Here is a 20,628-nt window from a genome sequence, read left to right as displayed (position 1 = left end):
TCTAGGTGCATCACAACTGCTGTCTGGGAGCATCACTACCCTTAAATACCTATCCTGTCCCAAATGGACCGCCTCCCCCTCCCAGTCAACTCTGGTATGGTTATCTTTCCCATCTGCCACATCCTCCTAAACTAGTTTCAGTCCTTATGCCAGGAAATTCTATGTAATCACATAATTTCAGCCCTGTCCACCTATCCAGAGGCCTTACCTGTAGCCCCACACCAAAGTTCAACCATGCTGGACCCTCAAAGACCTACTTTTCTTTGCCCAATCCCTGCTGTGGAAACACTTCTTTGCTACTGATCGCTTCAACTGAAACCAGCATAACCCCAGAATTGAACCTTGCCTCTCCCAATTCATACTACCATATGATCACTTCTTTGCTACTGACCCCTTCAACTGAAACCAACATAACCCCTGAACTGAACCTTGCCTCCTAGTTCATACTACCATCCAATCTTGACCCTCCTTGCCACCTTCTAGGAATTTCTGACCTTTAACTTGCCCTCACCATCCTTCCTCAGTCCTTCCCAAGAATATGCAGTAAACCTTTCAGCAGAAGAAAGAACAGCTCGTTTGCAGCCTAAGGGCAGACCTTGATTTAATCATACTCAGTGCAATCTGACTCCACTACTGTTGGGATGAATCACAGTAACTAGCTGACAGGAGACAGTCGTCAATTGCCAGATTCCTCCTACTACAAGCTCTGCCATGATGATACAATCCGAGAAGCCCAACATGGCCTGCAATTCCTACTCAAATCCTTTGGCCCATCATGGAAGATCTTGCCTTAATCCATCTCTTATCAACATTCCATGGTGACATGGTCAATGGTTTTCTTAAGCAAATGTTGCTGATCTGTAAATATGGATCTGTAACTTAAGGATGTGACCTTGTGGCCCATATTTGCAACTACACAGTCTAGTTCAAAATGGTTTGTAGTGATGTGTGCAGTACTTGGATTCTTACAACATATTTCCATTGTGTATCAACCTGACTTTTAAATATTTTCTCTCCTAATCACTGTGAAATTTCTTCCTTCTGTTTATTTCAATTAGAAATTTTATCCCTTTTTTTTTTTTTAATGATAGCTGATACTATCCATGGTAATGACTTATCCCTTCTGTAAGCTATAAATGAGGGGGAATTGAATGAAAACCTTGAGAATGTGATAAACATTTGACTTCTCATGCCAGTGTTCTATAATTTGGTAGTACAATTATCATCATTTTGAAGAATGCCCAATGTATGAAATCAATTGAAATATGTTGACCATTGAAAGTCCTGTGTGATGCGGTATGTTTATCAGTGCAGCAAGTGTACAAGTGGATGAAGTAGATCTAAAATAGCATAGCAGATGCTTCCAATCCAGGTCAGGCACACCATGATGTAACATCAGAGTCTGTTGCAGCATGCAAAGCCATTGTCATGGACTATTTTTTGTGACAATGAATGAAACAGCTACAAATGTGGACATTAATTGTGGCTCAGTGCCTCACATTAGTAGGTTTCACAAAGTGTCTTCAAGGTGGGTGCCTTAGCATTTCATTCCAGATTTGTAAGAGTGGTGTATTGATATCTGTGAAGAACTTTTGCAATACTTTGAAGCAGAAGCTGGTGGCTTCCTTGCGAGAATTATTACAGAAGATGAAACCTGGGTCCATGTCTACTAATTGTAACCAAGATTCCTTTTCACCAAAACCCAAGAAGCTCCAGGCTCAGCCATGTGCAGGGAAAGGTTATGCTGACACTTTTTTGAGATGACATACTTAGCAGCCATGTGCAGGGAAAGGTTATGCTGACACTTTTTTGAGATGACATACTTAGGGCAAACACTATCACTAGCACATCTTACTCAGAATTGTTGAAAAGTCATCTTTGGCGTGCAGTCTGATCAAATTGATGTGGACGTCTGATTGCAGATGTCATTTTGCAACAAGGAATGCCTGACCTCATACTGCCACATTTACAACCATCACTGATCTTCACTTTGATACTGTTATATACCCAGTGTACTCAGTACACACAAGACCTTGTGCCAAGGGATACAATATGATTTTACAATTCAAAGAGCTGACTGGAAGAAAGAAATTTCAGTCTGGTGCAGATGTATGAGGCGGTGCACAAATGACTTCACACACAACTGCAAGAACTTTTTTCCAGCGAAACCTGTACACCTTCTCTTGGTCAGAGATTATGTCAAAAAATGACACACTTGTGTTCGATAATTCACGTTTAAAAAAAGTGTTTAAGGTTTTTGTTTGGTTTACTGAAGTATATCCAACAATATTAACTAAACATGTCACTATTTACATACTCATGATGATTGGTAGATGTGTTGGATAGAATATTAACATTGCAATTTTCATCTGGCATTATTTCAATGTGAAAGACAAAAATAAGCTTCTTTTTGTAGTTTTCACTTTCTAGCCACTAATACCCTCATGTCCTTTCAGATGTATACCTGTCTCTTTTTGGTTGAGCTAGATCTTGTACAAATAAGTTAAATAACTGGCGGACAATGATTTTCTTCCTTGGTCTCCCCCCTCCATACCTTGGAATAGTTTACCTAGGTGCTCTTTGCAGTTTTTGTTATCTGAATGCAAAAAAATCTGCACATGTTCTCTTTGCTGTTCAAAATGAATCATTCATGCCTCTGCTGTGCACAGGGTTTTGTTTTTTTCTGATATCATAAAGATAACAAAGAAATCCTTATACTCTGTGTACGACTCCTTTCATTTGGTCTCATGTGTCTTAGAACTGAGCCACAAACACGAATAGAAGATTACTTTAGGAAAATCAAAAGGCTATCAGCAAACAGCATTTTCTAATTGCAAAGACATGGGTAACCACTAGATCAAAATTGAATGTTAAACCTGGGCCTGCAGCATCTTGTAAGTAATAGGTTTCTGTTCGCATCTAATAAAACAATATGGATGGTAGCCATGGGAGAAATGATACTGTTACAGTCACTTCTCATTGGTGGTTAGAGAAGAAGGGAACTTAAGAGGTGGGAGAACAGATGTTTTCTTCTGGGCTGTCAGATTTGTTGCTCAGTTGTAATCATCTGCAAGCAACACTGTCTCTACTAATGACAAGAGGTGTGGTAAATTAGATACAAAAGTGTCAAAGTATGTGTGTCAAGGTATGTGTCACACAAAATATTATTTGTTATCTTTACTGGTGAAATTTACACTTAAACAGCTGCAAATTTTGTTGTAAAAACACCATCATTTGCAAGCCATGTGCACTGTAATCATCCATTATGTAATATACTGTCACATATCACAAAAGAATGTTTAATTTTGTCATCATTCCATATCCTTTAAGGTTCTTCCTGATGGTACACTCATAGAAAAGTTAATAATAGTTTGCTAGAATATGTTGATGACAAACACAGCTTTGAAATTATGACTTACAAGTAACAATATCATGGCAAATGTTATACTCACTGAGATGAGATATAATCTTTCAAATGAAGCCTTAACTATAAGTTGTTATGAAATACATTTAAGGCCTTCATATTCACTCTCAGTGGATTTGTTTTTGCAAATGTATGTGTGAATTTTTTTTACTTCATGTTTTTATTTTCTATTTGTGAGCTCAGAGCTCAATAAATGTGCTTCTTTTCTTAGGAAAAATTCTCCCTGTGATCAGCCCTCATCTTCAAGATCAAACAACAAAGTCTACAAGAATAAAAAGGAAAATTCAAAAAAGCTGGATAATTTTTTATTGCCTGCCCCAGTTGACAGACCTAGGGGACAGGATACTGGCCATCTAGGCAGAAACAGATTATCTATGACACGTGGAGTCCAGAGTGGAGGAAGTGATGATAAATACTTTAGCAGTGCTGTAGTAGAACAGACATCCAGTGAGGCTGCTACTGCTGGACAAAGCTCTGGTGGAACCAGTGAGAAATATTGTAAGAGCTATAAGGGACCAAAGACATCAAACAGTAAGGTATATCTTGGCAAAGATTATTTAAATTTTCTGTTTGGCCAATGTTTGTACTAGTGAAATGAAACTACAAACACATGACTAGCAAGTCATGTCGTTAAATAAATTTGTGTAATAGAATAATTTAAGTCTAAAAAGTGCATTATACAATGAAATGTTGTGCTGATGAACTGAGTGTTTTTCTTGTGACATTATTAATGGTGTGATGGCATCGGTATTATTTATTGATCACTGTTTTCCTCCAAAGAGGTGAGGTCACCTTCGTGTTATAGTAGTTGACTGTACTAGCTATTCACACAGAGGTCTGGAAAAGGATCCAGTTAACTTCATGAGCCTAAGTCTGCAGCTCGTGGTCTAGTGGCTAGCATTGCTACCTCTGGATCACAGGCTCCTGGGTTCAGTTCCCTGCTGGATTCAGGATCTTCTCTGCCTGGGGACTGGGTGTTTGTGTTGTCCATAGTGGCTAGATTGGATTGTGTACAGATTGCGAATTTGTACAGGCGCTGATGACTGCACAGTTGAGCACGCCACAAACCAGTCATCATCTCCATGAGCTTAAATGTGAAGTACTGGAATAAATAAGTAGTGAAATTGACATGCAAGCCCTTGAAGTGCCATGACATTTTATTTATTTTTTCATTAGGTGCCTATCATTTCTCCATTGTATCCACAACAATCACAGGATTGTGATAGCTAACAATTGACTTAGTCTTGGAGTGTGGAATGATGTGTTAATGTTAATCCAAGCACAAATTTGTCATTGTGAATACACACTGTTATGATAATGAAAATTCTAAGATGGTTATTTACACACATCATTTGACATGAAATTCTTAAACAAGATAAATAAGTGCATTTCAGTAAGATATGTCTAACTAACAGAATGTATTTCAGTGAACTTCTAATGTTGGAAAATAACCTACTTATTTTGATAACAAGCTAAGAGTTCCTAATGTAGAAATATTTGACTTACATGATTCATACATTTATTGTTGTATAGAGTCAGTTCAGTACACCTACATACAGAATTATGATGTCGAGTGTAATGAGTCTGTGAGGACAGAAAAAAAAGTATGAGGCTCATTAAACCTTTGTTGTTAGGGGATATTTGCTGTGAGTTGGAGCTTTGATTCTCAGCTCACCAGCTTGTCCCCTTGTATTCTAATACTTCAGAGCATGTTTCACTCTTCCTTCTCACAATGGAATATTTGCAGTAGAAAATAGATCTTGTAAGGTCTTTTACTTTCTCCAATAACTACTAAAAATATTTATTAGTTCATTACTTATGAAGGGATGATTAAAGATGCTGCATTACCACATTTACATTTTTGTTGCCCATTTGCTGGAACATGCCATTTTTTAGTTGTAGTTATGAGAAACAAGATGTGCACAGCTCTTATAAAAGAAAGAAGCATAAGTTCACTGTATTTGAGAGGTGAAAGTCAAAATTTGGAAAAGGTCTACTTAGGCCACTGTTGCTTTGAACACTTTGTTTTTACCTGTGCCTGTAGGTATTGAGCTACATGCCTTTTCAGTTTAGCCGTGTATTGCAAATATTTTTAGTGAGACAGATAATTTATGTAATTCATTCCTATTTGGACTTATACTCATTAATGATTATAAAAAACAAGAGTGGGCCAAGCTTATAATATATTTAATGCATAGCAGTTGTGTCAGCTGTTTCTCCCAATGCTCCAAGAAGCTGCATAAGATTTTTAACTTGTTTATTAACCCCTTGACTGTGTTGGGCTGCAATAGCAATTCATTACTGACTTGCCAATCATTTTTCATTCGTTTGTATATTGTGTCCTGCAAATCCCAATATAACATGCGCCTGCATGGATATGAAACAAGTCAAGCTAAACATTAACAGCAGGATCAAACATGGCATGCTACCTTTGTAAAGCATACTAACAAGTTGTGACTAGCCTGTTACATACTTTTGCACCAGAGTGTAAAACTCCATTCTGAACTTCTGAACCCCAGTTAGTCTAACTGGAAATGATAGTTAGTTCTAGTATTGTTGGTTTTGAGTTGCACAGCTCATCCTTAATTCACCCTTGTTATTAAGTGCAAATACCATCAGGAAGTACTTCTGTTGACATGTTAAGTGGAAGAATTTCTGGTCCCCTGAAGAAGCTTCTGCAAGATGTTCATTACAAACTCTTACTGTACACTTTTGTAGAACAAATACTTCTTTGACCCTAGCTGCATGGCCACAGAAGATTATACCGTAGGACAGTATTGACTGAAAGCATGCGAAAGTTTACTAATATTCTCATCTGTAGAGCAACACAATGAGGGAGATTTCTAAGTGCAAAAAAGCCAGAATGAAGCTTTTTCGTTAACTTATCAAAATATTGGTGCAATTTATTATCCATCTGGATGCCCACGAGCTTCACACATGGAGTCTTCCAGTGTGCAGCCTTTGAACTGTGCTTCTGGTATCTGGAGGTAATTTTTAATTGTTTGAGATGGAATAATATGAGCTTTGCAAGATCAGGGGTAAAAGTTTTGGCTGTGAACCACTTGTAAGACTGCTTTGTCCATTATTGACCTTGTGTGTATGTGTTTGCGGGGTGGGGGCGGCCGGTGGGAGGGGGGCAGTTATCAACATAATTGTGTCATCGGGAAACACAACAGTTTTCGGAGACTCCTCCAGTTTCATGGGTAAATAGTTTACTTTCAGCAAGAACATGAGTGGACCATGTACCAAATCTTGCAGCACCCAATATTTTCACAGTCTAAATTTAAATTTATTTTTGTTGTATCATTAGTTAATATGACCCTCTATTTTCTATTCCAAAGACATCATTTATACATAGTAAAGGCTTTTGTGGCATGCTGTTTTGGTCTCCCTTGTAGAAATGGTAATCTACTGAATCAAGTTTTGGTCTCCCTTGTGGAAATGGTAATCTACTGAATCAAAATGTCTCAGCAAAATAACAGAAAATGCCAAGGGGGAATTTTTCTTGTTCAGCTGTGCCATAACTGAGTTCTGTGTATATCTTAAGTCGTGTCTGGTACCACTCGTGTTGATATGGCTGGTACATACATGTAAACATGAAATGTAGGAAGGAGAAGGAATGGAAAAGAATGGATGGGAAATCATGCAATTTCCTTAACTGCTTCAGTCATCAACACTTAGTCCCTGACTGGCTAAAATTTCCAACTTATTGCACGCTGCAATGCAGCGTCCCTGATTCATGAAACTTGCTACTCGCAAATTCTGATTATCTTATGAGTTCGTACGATATTTGTGCATCTGCACTGAAACAAATGTGGCAGAGCCATTACCCTTTTTTTTGTTTCAGAAATGTTTGTTGGAGCGTGAGTGAAAAATCTGTGTCATACTGAAAAATTTCATTTTTGTTCTAAGTGTACATATCGTATCGTATAAGGCCTCAAAATTTGAAATTGCCGAGGTGTATATCTCGTTACTAGCAAAGCTGTTCCAAGGTTAGCTGTACCACTGCTGCTGCAAAATATTGTGTTGTCACCATAACCCAAAGTCCAGGTCTCCTTCCACATAATCTCCTGTATTGCTGTTATTCCTATTTGGTACTTTTTTAGTGATCTTTCAAATTTCTGAATGCCCCTACTCTGTTAAGACTCATTACATTCCAAGTAGCCATTTTTAGTTCACCCATGTTGTTTCTAGGTTGTCATAGAGGGTGTGTTGTTTCCACATGTGCTCGACATTTTCGTGTCTAGAATGATAATGGAAGAGTTCAATGTAACGACACATCAACTGTGTGTGGATTGTAAAGTAGTTTATGGCAGTGTCAACAGAAATCGTCTTTTTAAGCCATTATGGGAGCTGGTGATACTACCAAAGCTAAAAAGACTCATATAAACGACCCTCAACAACACTAACTACAAAATAAAACTTAATGGTAAATATTCCAATAATTTTCTGCTGTTTCAAGGAATAAAGCGAGGAGATTCTGTATAACTAATATTATGTAACTTGGCTCTGAAGGCAGTCATGCGAAAACTGTAAAGCAAAACGGATGTTACTATTTCCAATGAGATGATTAAGCCTATTGGCATTTGCAAACAACATAGCCATGCTTGTGAGACATAGAGGGTATGTGCTGGAAAACTATGTAGCTTTGGAACACAAAGTAGCTTCACTGAGCTTGGTCATAAGTAAGGAAAAAACTAAGTACATGATCAAAACCAGAAACAAAACAAGGTGGAGAGATATTGTCCTGTTTGAAGGGTTTCAAAGAGTAAAGCAGTTTAAATATTTGGGAGGTATGATTACGGAAGATACTATGGTACCAACAGAGATAAAGGCAATAGTAGCTGCAGATAACAGGGCAGATACAACTTCCTTAACATTTTGCAATCCTCCAGGATTTCAGGACAGCTGAAGATGACAGTTTGCAAAACAATTATAAAACCAGTTTTTAAGTATGGATCTGAAATGTGGATAATAACACAACAGGTCAGAAATACTTCAGATGCATGGGAACAGGAAGTACTGCACAAAATATAAGGAGGAGTATGTAAAAATGGTGCTTGGATAATTCAGACCAATGCAGAACTGTATGAACTCTTTATAAAATCCTCCAATCACAATGGAATGAATTCTATAAAAATCCACCAATCTCCGTAGATATAAAGGCACAAAGGTTACCGTGGTGTAATAGCAAAAGAAAATACCTTACTTTTGATGAACTCCATTCCTGTAACAGTTTTAGTCATTGATATTACATGTACTGGTACTTTTGCACAATGTATCATATAAGATGTGATGCATTTTGAGGATTTGTTTATTTTGGTACACCAGCTAAACTGTATACTTTCGTAGTACACAAGTATAAATACAGAAACTGCCAAGCATGGCAGCGCTTTAGTTTTGCAGAGATGTAAATCAACATGGTATCTCTTTGGTTTACTTGTATCAGTCAATCTCAGAACAGGACATATGACATTATGCAAACATCACAGTCATCACATATGACAGACAGAAGAATTTAAATCATCCAGAGGGAGATTTTCACTCTGCAGCGGAGTGTGCACTCATATGAAACTTCCGAGCAGATTAAAACTGTGCTGGACTGCGACTCAAACTTCGGACCTTTGTCTTTCGCATTCAAGTGCTCTACCATTTGAGCTACCCAAGTACGACTCATGCCCCGTCCCCACAGCTTTACTTCTGACAGTAACTCGTCTCCTACCTTCCAAACTTTACAGAAGCTTTCCTGTGAAACTTGCTGAACTAGCACTCCTGGAAGGAAGGATATTGCAGAGACATGGCTTAGACACAGCTTGGGGGATGTTTACTCTGCAGTGGAGTGTGTGGTGATATGAAACTTCCTGGCAGATTAAAACTGTGGGCTGGACCGAGACTCAAACTCAGGACCTTTGCCTTTCGCAGGCAAGTGCTCTACCATCTGAGCTACCCAGGCACGAATCACACCGCATCATCACAGCTTTACTTCTGCCAGTTCTTGTCTTGTACCTTCCTAGAGCACTTGACCGTGAAAGGCAAAGGTCCCAAGTTTGAGTCTCGGTCCAGCACACAGTTTTAATCTGCCAGGAAGTTTCAATTTAAATCATGATGCACTAGTAGTGTGATTGACAGCTTGGGCTCATGTTCATTGGTTTCATCAACTGACAACGAATATATCACTTTCAACATAATGTAAACATCAGACTATGCAACAGAGCAGGCTGTCACCACAAACAGCATTCACAAAATAGTAAAAATAATATTGAATAAATATTGAAGTAAACATTCTCAATAATTCGGCAGTTGTGTCTTGTGCTGTGATTCATTGGTAGAAACAACTGAGCAGTACCATGTTGATTTACATTTTCGTGGAACTAAAGTGCTCTATTTGTGGTTATCAGTTTTAAACTTGCATACTATGAAAATATTGTTTTATTAATGCATGAAATTAATGGGCTTTCCAAACAGTGTCTTTATGGTATGATTTGTTTCGCAAAAATATTGGGAAATGTGGTGTCGTCAAAAAAACTATTACCTCTTTTCCAAATTAAAAGATTCCTTCATTATTGTGGGAAAAGAAATGTTTGGTTACAAAACCAGTGAACTGCTGAAAGATGTTGTAGGGCAAATATTTCAGACATAAGTGAAGGAACAAACTGAAGTGCACTGGACTGCACCTTCAAACTAGGCTAGCAACTCTTATGGCCACAGATCCATGCAAACCTGTGTAAACAGCTGTAGTTTTTTGTTTCAATCATGCTATGATAATCATAATGCTGGCATGGCAAAAAAGTCATCCAGTGTATCTGGAATAGCAGGTCTCAGCCATGTATATATTCTAAACAGATACGAATTCCTTCATAATCGAGAGGAACGGCAACATTTCACACCAGCGGTAAATGGGGCAGTTGTGTTTTGTCCTGTGTTTTGCTGAAGGCTGATGTTGAATGCAGGTGGCTGTTCCCACGCTATAGTCAAGGCTGGGACACCAAGTGATGTCATTGATGGTATAGAGCTCAAATTTATGGAGATGAATCAACAGGAAATATTTAACACAATGCAAAAGTTAAAGAACAAGCATTCATCTGGATGGGGTGATATCTCAAGTGTGGTGTTAAAGAAATGTGCTAACGAAATAACTAAACCCCTTACCTGTCTTATCAACTGCAGTATTAATGAGAACATATACCCAAATGCCTTAAAAAATAAGTGTAATTCAGCCAATCCATAAGAAGGGAAGTAAAGAAGTAGTTTCAAGTTATAGACCGATATCACTAATCCCTATCTTCAGTAAAATATTTGGAACAGTCATCCTATCACAACTCTCAACATTTTTCTCAAGACACAAAATGCTTACTGAATCACAGCATGGATTTCGGAAAGACTTAAGCACGACCACTGCCGTTACCAGTTTCTTCCATGAAGTATGTAGCAGTAGAGAATGGGGTACACACACAGCCGGAATACGCCTTGACCTGAGCAAAGCTTTTGACTCAATAAACCATGAGCTGATCTTAAGAAAGCTGCCGGCGTACAATTTCAGTGATGCATCAATAAAACTTCTATCCACCTATCTGGTGAATCGGAAACAGTGTACCAAACTTACATATCAAATTGACAATAAGATCTTAACCTTTAAATCCACAAATGAAACAGTGACACAGGGAGTCCCTCAATTCTTGGACCTTTCCACTTTTTAGCATATATTAATGATGATGTACACCCCATTAACTTTCACATTGTAAATTATGCTGATGACACTTCAGTTTTATTTCATGGTAAAGATTGTGAGGAACTGAAAATGGGATATTAGAATTAAGTTCATATTTTCATGCAGGAGGATTAAAGGTCAATGTAAATAAATCCCAGATGCTTATTTACAACTGGCAGCCCACACAACTCATGCGTAAATGAGGTATGTGGCATATTGGCAGAGGAAGCAAACGAGTGTAAATTTCTAGGGGTCCATCTGGACTCAAACCTGTGGTGGATTAACCATATTAACGCTGTATGTAAAAAAAGTATCTTCTTAGCCAACTCTCCAAAATGGTGCGCACTCACACGCTTAAAACTGTGTATTATGGAACAGTCTGTCCCCATCTTAGCTACTGTGTAGAAATATGAGGTTGTGCTGCAGACATTCACCTTAACAGAGTACTATTGCTACAAAAAAGAGGGTTAAGGATTATACATGGACTAGGCTATAAAGACTCTTACCGTGATGTTTTCAGACACCATATACTCCTTGTATCTTTATAAATTAATTACTTTTGTGTCTCACAGAAAACTGAAGTAACTAAATGTAGTAATATACGTGACCACAACACCAGGTCCAAAGAGAATTACTACCGACAAAGAACAAGATTAAAAATTACAGACCAGAGCCCATATACTAATGGACCAATATGGTATGATAAACTGCCAGAGTCCATAAAAACAGTAATAAAAATCAATTCAAATCAAAACTAAAGAATTCTTAATTCAAAAGTGTCTCTATTCACTCAACAAGTTTTAAATGGTCAAGTTTAAGAGCTGTAAAATAATGTTGTTGTGGTTGTTGTTGTTGTTGTTTTGGTCTTCAGTCCAGAGACTGATTTGATCAAGCTCTCCATGCTACTCAATCTTGTGCAAGCTTCTTCATCTCCCAGTACCTGCTGCAACCTACATCTTTCTGAATCTGTTTAGCGTATTCATCTCTTGGTCTCCCTCTACGATTTTTACCCTCCACGCTGCCCTCCAATACTAAACTGGTGATCCCTTGATGCCTCAGAATACGTCCTACCAAGTGATCCCTTCTTCTAGTGCAGTTGTGCCACAAATTTCTCTTATTCCCAATTCTATTCAATACCTTCTCATTAGTTATGTGATCTACCCATCTAATCTTCAGCATTCTTCTGTAGCCCCACATTTCAAAAGCTCCTATTCTCTTCTTGTCTAAACTATTTATCGTCCACGTTTCACTTCCATACATGTCTACACTCTACACAAATACTTTCAGAAACAACTTCCTGACACTTAAAATTTTATACTCGATGTTAACAAATTTCTCTTCTTCAGAAACACTTTCCTTGCCATTGCCAGTCTACATTTTACATCCTGTCTACTTCGACCATCATCAGTTATTTTGCTCCCCAAATAGCAAAACTCATTTACTACTTTAAGCATCTCATTTCCTAATCTAGTTCCCTCAGCATCACCTGATTTAATTCAACTACATTCCATTATCTTCATTTTGCTTTTGTTGATGTTCATCTTATATCCTCCTTTCAAGACTGTCCATTCCGTTCACCTGCTCTTCCAGGTCCTTTGCTGTCTCTGACAGAATTACAATGTCATCGGTGAACCTCAAAGTTTTTATTTCTTCTCCTTGGATTTTAATTCCTACTCTGAATTTTTCTTTTATTTCCTTTACTGGTTTCTGTACAAATTGTAAATAGCCTTTCACTCTGTGTATTTTACCCCTGCTACCTTCAGAATTTGAAAGAGAGTATTCCAGTCAACATTGTCAAAAGCTTTCTCTAACTCTACAGATGCTAGAAACATAGGTTTGCCTTTCCTTAATCTATTTTCTAAGATAAGTCGTAGGGTCAGTATTGCCTCACGTGTTCCAACATTTCTACGGAATTCAAACTGATCTTCCTCGAGGTCGGCTTCTACCAGTTTTTCCATTTGACTGTAAAGAATTCGTGTTAGCATAATAAATAGTAAAATAGTGTATAAAAATTAATTGGCTGTATTCATATGTGTAAGAAGTAAGGTATTTTGACAAGCATCAATTTACTGTTTAATTACTACCTGTAAAGCTAAGATTTAATGTAGTTTAAGTTTGTAACTGTACTTGACATTTGCAAAAGCCATCATATTGATGACTCCATGGAAAAAAATTTAAATAAATAAATATTTCTAAAAAGAAAGATGATGAGACTTACCAAACAAAAGCGCTGGCAGGTCGATAGACACACAAACAAACACAAACATACACACAAAATTCTAGCTTTCGCAACCAACGGTTGCCTCGTCAGGAAAGAGGGAAGGAGAGGGAAAGACAAAAGGATTTGGGTTTTAAGGGAGAGGGTAAGGAGTCATTCCAATCCCGGGAGCGGAAAGACTTACCTTAGGGGGAAAAAAGGACAGGTATACACTCGCGCGCACACACACACACACACATATCCATCCGCATATACACAGACACAAGCAGACATTTGTAAAGGCAAAGAGTTTGGGCAGAGATGTCAGTCGGGGCGGAAGTACAGAGGCAAAGATGATGTTGAAAGACAGGTGAGGTATGAGCGGCGGCAAATTGAAATTAGAAATTAGCGGAGATTGAGGCCTGGCTGATAGCGAGAAGAGAGGATATGCTGAAGGGCAAGTTCCCATCTCCGGAGTTCTGATAGGTTGGTGTTAGTGGGAAGTATCCAGATAACCCGGACGGTGTAACACTGTGCCAAGATGTGCTGGCCGTGCACCAAGGCATGTTTAGCCACAGGGTGATCCTCATTACCAACAAACACTGTTTGCCTGTGTCCATTCATGCGAATGGACAGTTTGTTGCTGGTCATTCCCTCTATTATATATATAAATAAATAAATAAGTTGACATATCAGCAGCGTAAGTTTCAGAAGAGAACTTTCACATTATATTAGTGCTTTCTTTTGGAAAACTTTATTGGTGGTTGGTTGCTGATTTATTTTTCATTTAAATGAGTTATTCTTTCCGATAATTCCAATGAATGTGATCTGTGATGTCAAGAAATACAATGTAATTGATACAATCATTTAATTGGATAGATGAAAAATCTACTCACTAAGCGGCGACAGAACACACATATAAAAGACTGTTGTAATAGGCAAGCTTTCAGAGCCAGTGGCTTCCTCTGCAGGCAGAAGAGTTGAAGGGGAAGGAAAAAGGGCGAAGGAAAAGAACTGGAGAGGTCTAGGAAAATGGTAGCTTTTGGGAAAGTCACCCAGAACTATGGGTCAGGGGAGACTTACTGTACGGGATGAGAAGGAAAGACTGCTTATTGGGGATTACAATGGGTGAGATTTGAATACCCAAGAACTTACAAGCTGGAAGACGGGATAATATGTAGACAGTAATTACTGCTTAGACATCGTGCATGAGTTAATAAAGTGAAAAGCCAAGTGCATTGTACATAACAGAGGTGGGCGGTGGAAAATAGATCGTATACAGTATGAAATATATAGAAAACTAAAATGGAGTGAAGCAAAGAGTAATTACAGTGAAGAAATGCTGAGGTGGAAAAAATGAACATAAATAAGGCCAGGTGGGTGTCAAGAACCAAGGACATGTTTTAGTGCTAGTTCCCATGTGCAGAGTTCTGAGAAACTGGTGTCTGGGAAAACAATCCAGAGAGCGCATATGGTGGAGCAGGTGCTGAGGTCATGAATGTCATGTTGTAGAACATGCCCTGCTACAGCATATTGTGAGCTGCCAGTAAACACCCTCTGCCAATGCCCATTCATCCTAACTGATAATTTGGTGGTAGTCATGCCGATGAAGGAGGCCAAACAGCGTTTACATAATAGCTGGTGTATGATATGTGTCATTTCACAGATGGCTCTCCCTTTGATTGTATATGTTTTGCCAGTTACAGGGCTACTATAGGTGGTGGTAGGATGGTGCATAGGGCAAGTGTTGCATCGGGCACTGTCACAGGGGTAGGAGTCATAGGGTAGGGAGATGAGTGCAGAAGGAGGGTGGGGTCTGATACGAATATTGCAGAGACTGGGAAGGTGGTGGAAACATGTACTTTACTTTTTAACACATCACTGTAAAGCAAGACAAAAAATAAGGAACGTACAGTACTTCATAAATAAGAAATCAGACCTAACTCAGGAATTGGTGGAAAATAGTAGCCGTTCTGAAACCACACACTCACACTCTGATCTTATGCAACATGAAACTTGTGAAGATTTTATACAAGGAAGAAGCTTTCTGGACACTGCTATTTTACTGTGTGCAAATACAATATCACACAAGAAAATGTTTGTCTTTACAATGAAAAAACACAATAAATAATAGTGAATAGCTACATTACTTAAAGAATATGTAATTAACATATTGTCTGTATTTTTTCGTGTACCACACATTTTGAATTGTACTTATATGCTCAGGGGCATTATGAGGTACAGTTTTATACTGTTTACATTATAGGTGTTCTTGTGTCCATACCCAACAACATTTTATAAAGTCATAAGCTTCTAGTGAATTAACAAGAACTTGTCAGACTGTTTAATTTTATATATATATATATATATATATATATATATATATATATATATAGAGAGAGAGAGAGAGAGAGAGAGAGAGAGAGAGAGAGAGGAAACATTCCACGAAGGAAAAATATACTTAAAAACAAAGATGATGTGACTTCCCAAATGAAAGTGCTGGCAGGTCGACAGACACACAAACGAACACAAACATACACACAAAATTCAAGCTTTCGCAACAAACTGTTGCCTCATCAGGAAAGAGGGAAGGAGAGGGAAAGACGAAAGGATGTGGGTTTTAAGGGAGAGGGTAAGGAGTCATTCCAGTCCCGGGAGCGGAAAGACTTACCTTAGGGGGAAAAAAGGACGGGTATACACTCGCACACACACACATATCCATCCACACATATACAGACACAAGCAGACATCAGCAGACATAATGTCATAAATAATAGAGGGAAACATTCCACGTGGGAAAAATATATTTAAAAAGAAAGATGATGAGACTTACCAAACAAAAGCGCTGGCAGGTCGATAGACACACAAACAACCGTTGGTTGCGAAAGCTTGAATTTTGTGGGTATGTTTGTGTTTCTTTGTTTGTCTATTGACATGCCAACGCTTTCGTTTGGTAAGTCACATCATCTTTGTTAAAAAAAGTGCTGGCAGCTCGATAGACACACAAACAAACACAAACATACAAAACTACCATCCTGACCTGGTACAGAAGCAAATAACCAGAGCCACTTCCTCATCTCCTCAAACCCGGAACCTCCCACAGAACCCCAAAGTGCCCCACTTGTGACAGGATACTTTCCGGGACTGGATCAGATTCTGAATGTGGCTCTCCAGCAGGGATACGACTTCCTCAAATCCTGCCCTGAAATGAGATCATCCATCCTTCATGAAATCCTCCCCACTCCACCTAGAGTGTCTTTCCGCCGTCCACCTAACCTTCGTAACCTCTTAGTTCATCCCAATGAAATCCCCAAACCACCTTCCCAACCCTCTGGCTCCTACCCTTGTAACCGCCCCCGGTGTAAAACCTGTCCCATGCTCCCTCCCACCACCACCTACTCCAGTCCTGTAACCCGGAAGGTGTACACGATCAAAGGCAGAGCCACGTGTGAAAGCACCCACGTGATTTACCAACTGACCTGCCTACACTGTGAAGCCTTCTATGTGGGAATGACCAGCAACAAACTGTCCATTCGCATGAATGGACACAGGCAGACAGTGTTTGTTGGTAATGAGGATCACCCTGTGGCTAAACATGCCTTGGTGCACGGCCAGCACTCTTGGCGCAGTGTTACACCATCCGGGTTATCTGGATACTTCCCACTAACACCAACCTGTCAGAACTCCGGAGATGGGAACTTGCCCTTCAGCATATCCTCTCTTCTCGCTATCCGCCAGGCCTCAATCTCCGCTAATTTCTAATTTCAATTTGTCGCCGCTCATACCTCACCTGTCTTTCAACATCATCTTTGCCTCTGTACTTCCGCCCCGACTGTCATCTCTGCTCAAACTCTTTGCCTTTACAAATGTCTGCTTGTGTCTGTGTATATGCGGATGGATATGTGTGTGTGTGCGAGTGTATACCTGTCCTTTTTTCCCCCTAAGGTAAGTCTTTCCGCTCCCGGGACTGGAATGACTCCTTACCCTCTCCCTTAAAACCCAAATCCTTTTGTCTTTCCCTCTCCTTCCCTCTTTCTTGACGAGGCAACCGTTGGTTGCGAAAGCTAGAATTTTGTGTGTATGTTTGTGTTCGTTTGTGTGTGTATCGACCTGCCAGCGCTTTTGTTTGGTAAGTCTCATCATCTTTCTTTTTAGATATATTTTTCCCACGTGGAATGTTTCCCTATATTATATATATAATAGAGGGAAACATTCCACGTGGGAAAAATATATCTAAAAAGAAAGATGATGAGACTTACCAAACAAAAGCGCTGGCAGGTCGATAGACACACAAACAAACACAAACACAAACATACACACAAAATTCAAATTTTGTGTATATATATATATATATATATATATATATATATATATATATATATATATTATGCTAATGTCTTTGAAGATTGTGAAGACTGATTGTGTAAATTTGTATGTCTGCAGGTGGCACCTGGCTCTCTGGCGACAATAGACCGTGTGTCATCCTCTACGAAAGTTGAAAAATGGCTGGAAAAGAATATTTGTGAAGCTGCATTAGAAGAGTCTTTGCATCCACCTACACCTCCAACAAGATCACGTTCATCATCTACCTCTTCATTTTCATCAAATGATGATTTGCCCTTGCTGTCAGTGTCTCAAAGGCCAGAAGGAGGCGGTATTTTTCCACAGACCTCTCATGAAATGTATAATACAAACAGTCCTGCCGATCCATATGAGTTTGTACCCAGTCAAGATATTAGAAAACCAATAAAACATAGGAAACCTGGGACTAAACCAATAGGAGATGAAACACTTTCACAATTACTGCCTCCTCCGTCAAGTAACCCTATTTCTCAGGATATGTCTGATATTTGTAATTTAACAGTGAATAACACCTTTGATCGTCTGCTGCTTAGTAGCAAGGAAATTCAGAAGCATAAAGAGCCTCCACAGAAAAAAAATTCAGAGAAAGAGTGTACTCTATTTACTTCTCCTCCTCCAGACAATGATGATGACAACCAACAGTCTGACTACCAGTCTTTCATCGCCACAACTACAGCTGTCACCACATTTGCAACTGTTGTCACAACTACAACCACTGCTATCAGTGCTGCATGCAGTACCTTTGCCAATTCACCATGCAGATCAGACATTGAGTCACAGCACTTCAAACCTCATGTGTCATCAACTCAAGCAGGCAATGACGCCTCTGCAAGTGACAACAGCATGAAGACTGTACTCCATGTACAGCTGCCCCAGAAATCCAGGGAATCAGAGGCCAACAATGATAAGACAGTTAGAGATTCACAGCTCCTTTGTCAATCAAGAAGTGAGTTGCAAAATGGTAATGATCCGGCATCGTCACAGCACAATTCATCACAGACTGTGAATGACAAAGAGGTAATTATTTTGTGGTTACTGATAAACAAACCAATTAGTACTACACAATATAAGGTCTATTTTGCTGTTGACATGCCTCACTCTCTGCCCTCAAAGAAGTCATACATTTTATACATGCCTTACTTTTAAAATTTCTTAAATGCCTTACTTGTTTATTCAAAAGTGAAATTCGAAGCGTGTAATGGTTTTCAACTGGAAAATGTGGTACTTCAAAGCTGCAAGGTAATAATGTAATCACTCGATGACTATGTCAAAAGCATGAGTTCGCGAGCTCTTGTAGCTTATGAGTATTTTGTTTTACCAATTGAAGATGCATCCCTTTTGTGCCATGTTGCAAATGTCTGTCAGAAATGACACTAAAGGTTTTTGTCACAACAGGTTTCACACTGTAGTGTACAGGTTAAACTGCTCCTTGCATATAATGTGAGAAAAATGTGTTAGATAATAAGATGTTATTTATCTTTTTTGCTGTAATTGTGACTATCTACTAAGTACATGCAGTGGTATTTTATATTTTTTTATGTCTGCCAAAACTGAACTCACTTAATATTACAATTACCCCATTAAGAAATATGTGAGTAATATTCTCAAAGTCCCATCCAAAGGAGTTCATTATCATATTAATTATTTGGCACTAGCAGCTTGTTGCTAGTAGTTCATTTTACTGGACTAGTTCGGGCATTGTCTATCATCAGCAGTATTTGTATTACACAAAAGACATATATTTCTTAATCATTGTCAGTCACATTAATGTGACCACCTCCCAAAAGCCTAAATAATTACCTTTTGCAGTGCAGGCCACTGTAAGACATGCAGGAAGAGTGTCAGTGAGGTTCTTGAAGGTACCGACAGGGATGTGGAGCCATGCCAGCTTCAGTGCCTTGACCAGCTGCGCTATTGTTGATTAAAATTACTTGATAGTTGACACATCACGTGTTATAGTTGAAACATCACGTGTTGTAGCTGGTTTCCTCTAGAGCACTCATCATCATGTCCGAACAATTCGTGATTGCCAAACTGCCACAACAATTTAGATCCCGAATCCTGGGTCTGACCCTTTTATTTCATATTTCATCACATGTGGTAGCCCCCCCCCCCCCCCCCCCACACACACACACACACACACACACACGTACGTGTACATGCATGTGCAATGAAGCTAACGAAATACGCACATTTCATACACAGCACCAACCAAACACCAATGTATCCTTCTGCACAAGACGCAATTCAGTGTCATTTATACGTTATTATTGTCATTACAGAGATCGGGTTATAGTAGATAAGCTTTGCACGACATTGCATGAAGCCAAATTTTTGAAGGCTATTAATTAATCATCGCAACTGGGAATCCAGAATCGTGAATACAACAGCAACCAAATGCCAACCAGGATTTTTCATCGGTTGATAATGCACCATCGTGCGCTAGTGAGGATAGTTTCAGGTAACCAATGACAGTGAGCAGTTAGTTTGCTTTTTCTGCTAAAACTGAAATTTTGCTGCAGAAGATGGCTACGCAAACAAACATGTTATGAAATTTTTCTGTGTTGTGTTTGCTCATAAAGATTAGCCTTAAATACCGTGACCAAAGCAATTGTGATTTTAGTTCTGCTGCAGATTGTTGATCACAGTTTCCTTGAATACATTGCACATCATGAAGCTGTGGTTAGGTTGGGACATGAGCTTAAATTCAGGGCTACAAAACTCATCATCTGTCAAGTACAGTCATTGGCCACTTAAAACCAGCTGTTGACAGTGGATCTCGCATTTTCGTCATATCTCGTGGTGGCCACCTCCAACATTGCTCAGCATTACCCATTAAAAAAATTTGTGTAGTGATCTGTCATGTATGTATATTGTCTATAACAGCTGTGGCCCACAGTGGATGTGACAGCAGTGTAGTGACAAGTGATAGATGTC

General features: G+C 39.0%; 1 protein-coding gene across 3 annotated transcripts in view; it reads left to right on the top strand.

Annotated features, from left to right (window-relative positions):
* LOC126174750 (breast cancer type 1 susceptibility protein homolog) overlaps positions 1 to 20,628 on the top strand; it is a 278,180-nt gene that overhangs the window by 76,213 nt on the left and 181,339 nt on the right. For all 3 annotated transcript variants that reach the window (XM_049921072.1, XM_049921071.1, XM_049921069.1), the window contains exons 4-5: positions 3,636 to 3,960; positions 17,773 to 18,708. In XM_049921072.1, the coding sequence (XP_049777029.1) occupies positions 3,636 to 3,960; positions 17,773 to 18,708 (1,261 nt within the window). The remainder of the gene's footprint in view (positions 1 to 3,635; positions 3,961 to 17,772; positions 18,709 to 20,628) is intronic.

Source organism: Schistocerca cancellata, chromosome 3 (assembly GCF_023864275.1).
Source record: "Schistocerca cancellata isolate TAMUIC-IGC-003103 chromosome 3, iqSchCanc2.1, whole genome shotgun sequence".
NCBI classification, from domain to species: Eukaryota; Metazoa; Arthropoda; class Insecta; order Orthoptera; family Acrididae; genus Schistocerca; species Schistocerca cancellata.
This window is presented reverse-complemented; position numbering and strand designations above follow the sequence as displayed.